Raw genomic sequence first — 1636 nt, 5'->3', positions numbered from 1 at the left:
GCTTTGATATAATGATAACTTCTCATCCTTTAAAATACGCAAATTAAACTGAAAAAAGCAATACTGTGAACATTTGTGCCAATTTTCATTTTTCATTCAACTTATAAGATTCACTCAAGGCTATGTTAACCCACAAAATCAACAATTCTGCCCAAACCTCATTCAGTTTTCCTTTATAATCACCTCCAATTCAAGTAGCCCATTACAAATGCATCAATTCCGTACCACGGTTTTATTTTCGTACCGTAAGAATTAAAAAAAAATAAACCACAAAATTTTCACTGATTGATAGGAGGAAGTCCACACACAGACATACATCAGAGGAGCATTTTTGCTTATGAAGGGTAACCAATCTCGGTTCACATACCACACCATCCAAATATACCAAGAGACAACACTTACTACAGGGAAGCTCAACCGATACCACGGTAGTAGACACGTCGCTCCCCTCGCTACGGCGTATTCCCCCATTTCGAATACTGTACCAATATGCTTATGCTAATGGGTCAATGCCGCTGAATGATTAATCAGAAGTTTATCCTTCCCTTGAAACACACACAATATACCATGGACCCGGCGGCGGAACTCGTTGGCACAGTCTTAGAGGTCAGTGTCGTACCAGGCTGCCACCTGATTGTTGTCTTGTGGTGGTTGTGGGGTCAGCGTTGACTGGCCCTGCTGTCCGCCGTCGTACATGGGAGATGGGGGCGGGAGGGATGGCGGGAGATGCGATGGCTGCAGGAACGGAGGTGAGGGAGACACCTCCATTGGGTCAAACGAGGGAGATCCGGCATTCCCCACTGGTCCACCCCCACTGCCACCTATCTCTAGTCCCTGCATAGACTCTACTGGTACCGGGTCATAACCTGCAAGACGGGAACACAATCAGAAGGGAATACTTAGGAAGGGAAAACTCAGAAGGGAATAAGAATTGATTCAAAACAACCCCACAGCCTCCGTAGAGTCCCGACATACAGGGTTCGTCCGGAAAATAAGTGTACTGACTCCTGGGCTGGGCGCGCCGCTCCAGGCGCGCCCAGCACCGCTCCGACGGGCTGCGATTGGAGGGGGGTATGTTGGCAAGCGACGCTGAAAAAGGCAGTCGGCTCTGAGCTGTGGTGTAGTGAGGAGCTCTGTTAACGCGAACCTACACGCTTCGACCCACGTCACGGAACGCGATGCCGAAGTTTTTGGAGCAGCGTTATTCCATCAAATTTGCGGTAAAGCTTGGGAAATCGTCTACCGAAACTGTCGGTATGATTAACCAGGCTTACTGGGAGTCAGCCATGTCCAGAAACATGATCTTTCGGTGGCACAAGATGTTCGTGGAGGGCAGAGAAGAGGTCGACGACGAGTCTTCGAGAGGTTCCCGATGATGCCTTCGTGGGAGCGTTCCAGGAATGGGATCGCCGCTGGAGCAAGTGTATCGACTCACAAGGGTCCTATTTTGAGGAATATTAGCTTAAGATATGTAAAAGTGTAATAAATTTTTTTTCCTGAGCTCAGTACACTTATTTTCCGGACGAACCCTGTAGCTCCCCGCAACCTTTGGAAAGCTCCCAAAAATTGAAAATGGTGCTCAAAGGAAGGAGGTTCTAAACGATTCAGAGTAACACCACTCGTGAGCTATGAAATC

At 47.9% G+C, this 1636-nt stretch overlaps 1 protein-coding gene across 3 annotated transcripts in view; it reads right to left on the bottom strand.

The window, feature by feature from the left end:
• Nucleotides 1-213: 213 nt before the first annotated feature.
• arm (armadillo) overlaps nucleotides 214-1636 on the bottom strand; it is an 85558-nt gene continuing 84135 nt past the window's right edge. For 2 of the 3 annotated variants that reach the window (XM_071591380.1, XM_071591381.1), the window contains one exon: nucleotides 214-866. In XM_071591380.1, the coding sequence (XP_071447481.1) occupies nucleotides 601-866 (266 nt within the window). In that variant the 3' untranslated portion in view covers nucleotides 214-600. The remainder of the gene's footprint in view (nucleotides 867-1636) is intronic. The other variant, XM_071591382.1, reaches the window with a different exon arrangement.

Source organism: Hetaerina americana, unplaced genomic scaffold (genome assembly GCF_022747635.1).
Source record: "Hetaerina americana unplaced genomic scaffold, ioHetAmer1.1.p SCAF_45, whole genome shotgun sequence".
Taxonomy (NCBI): Eukaryota; Metazoa; Arthropoda; class Insecta; order Odonata; family Calopterygidae; genus Hetaerina; species Hetaerina americana.
This window is presented reverse-complemented; position numbering and strand designations above follow the sequence as displayed.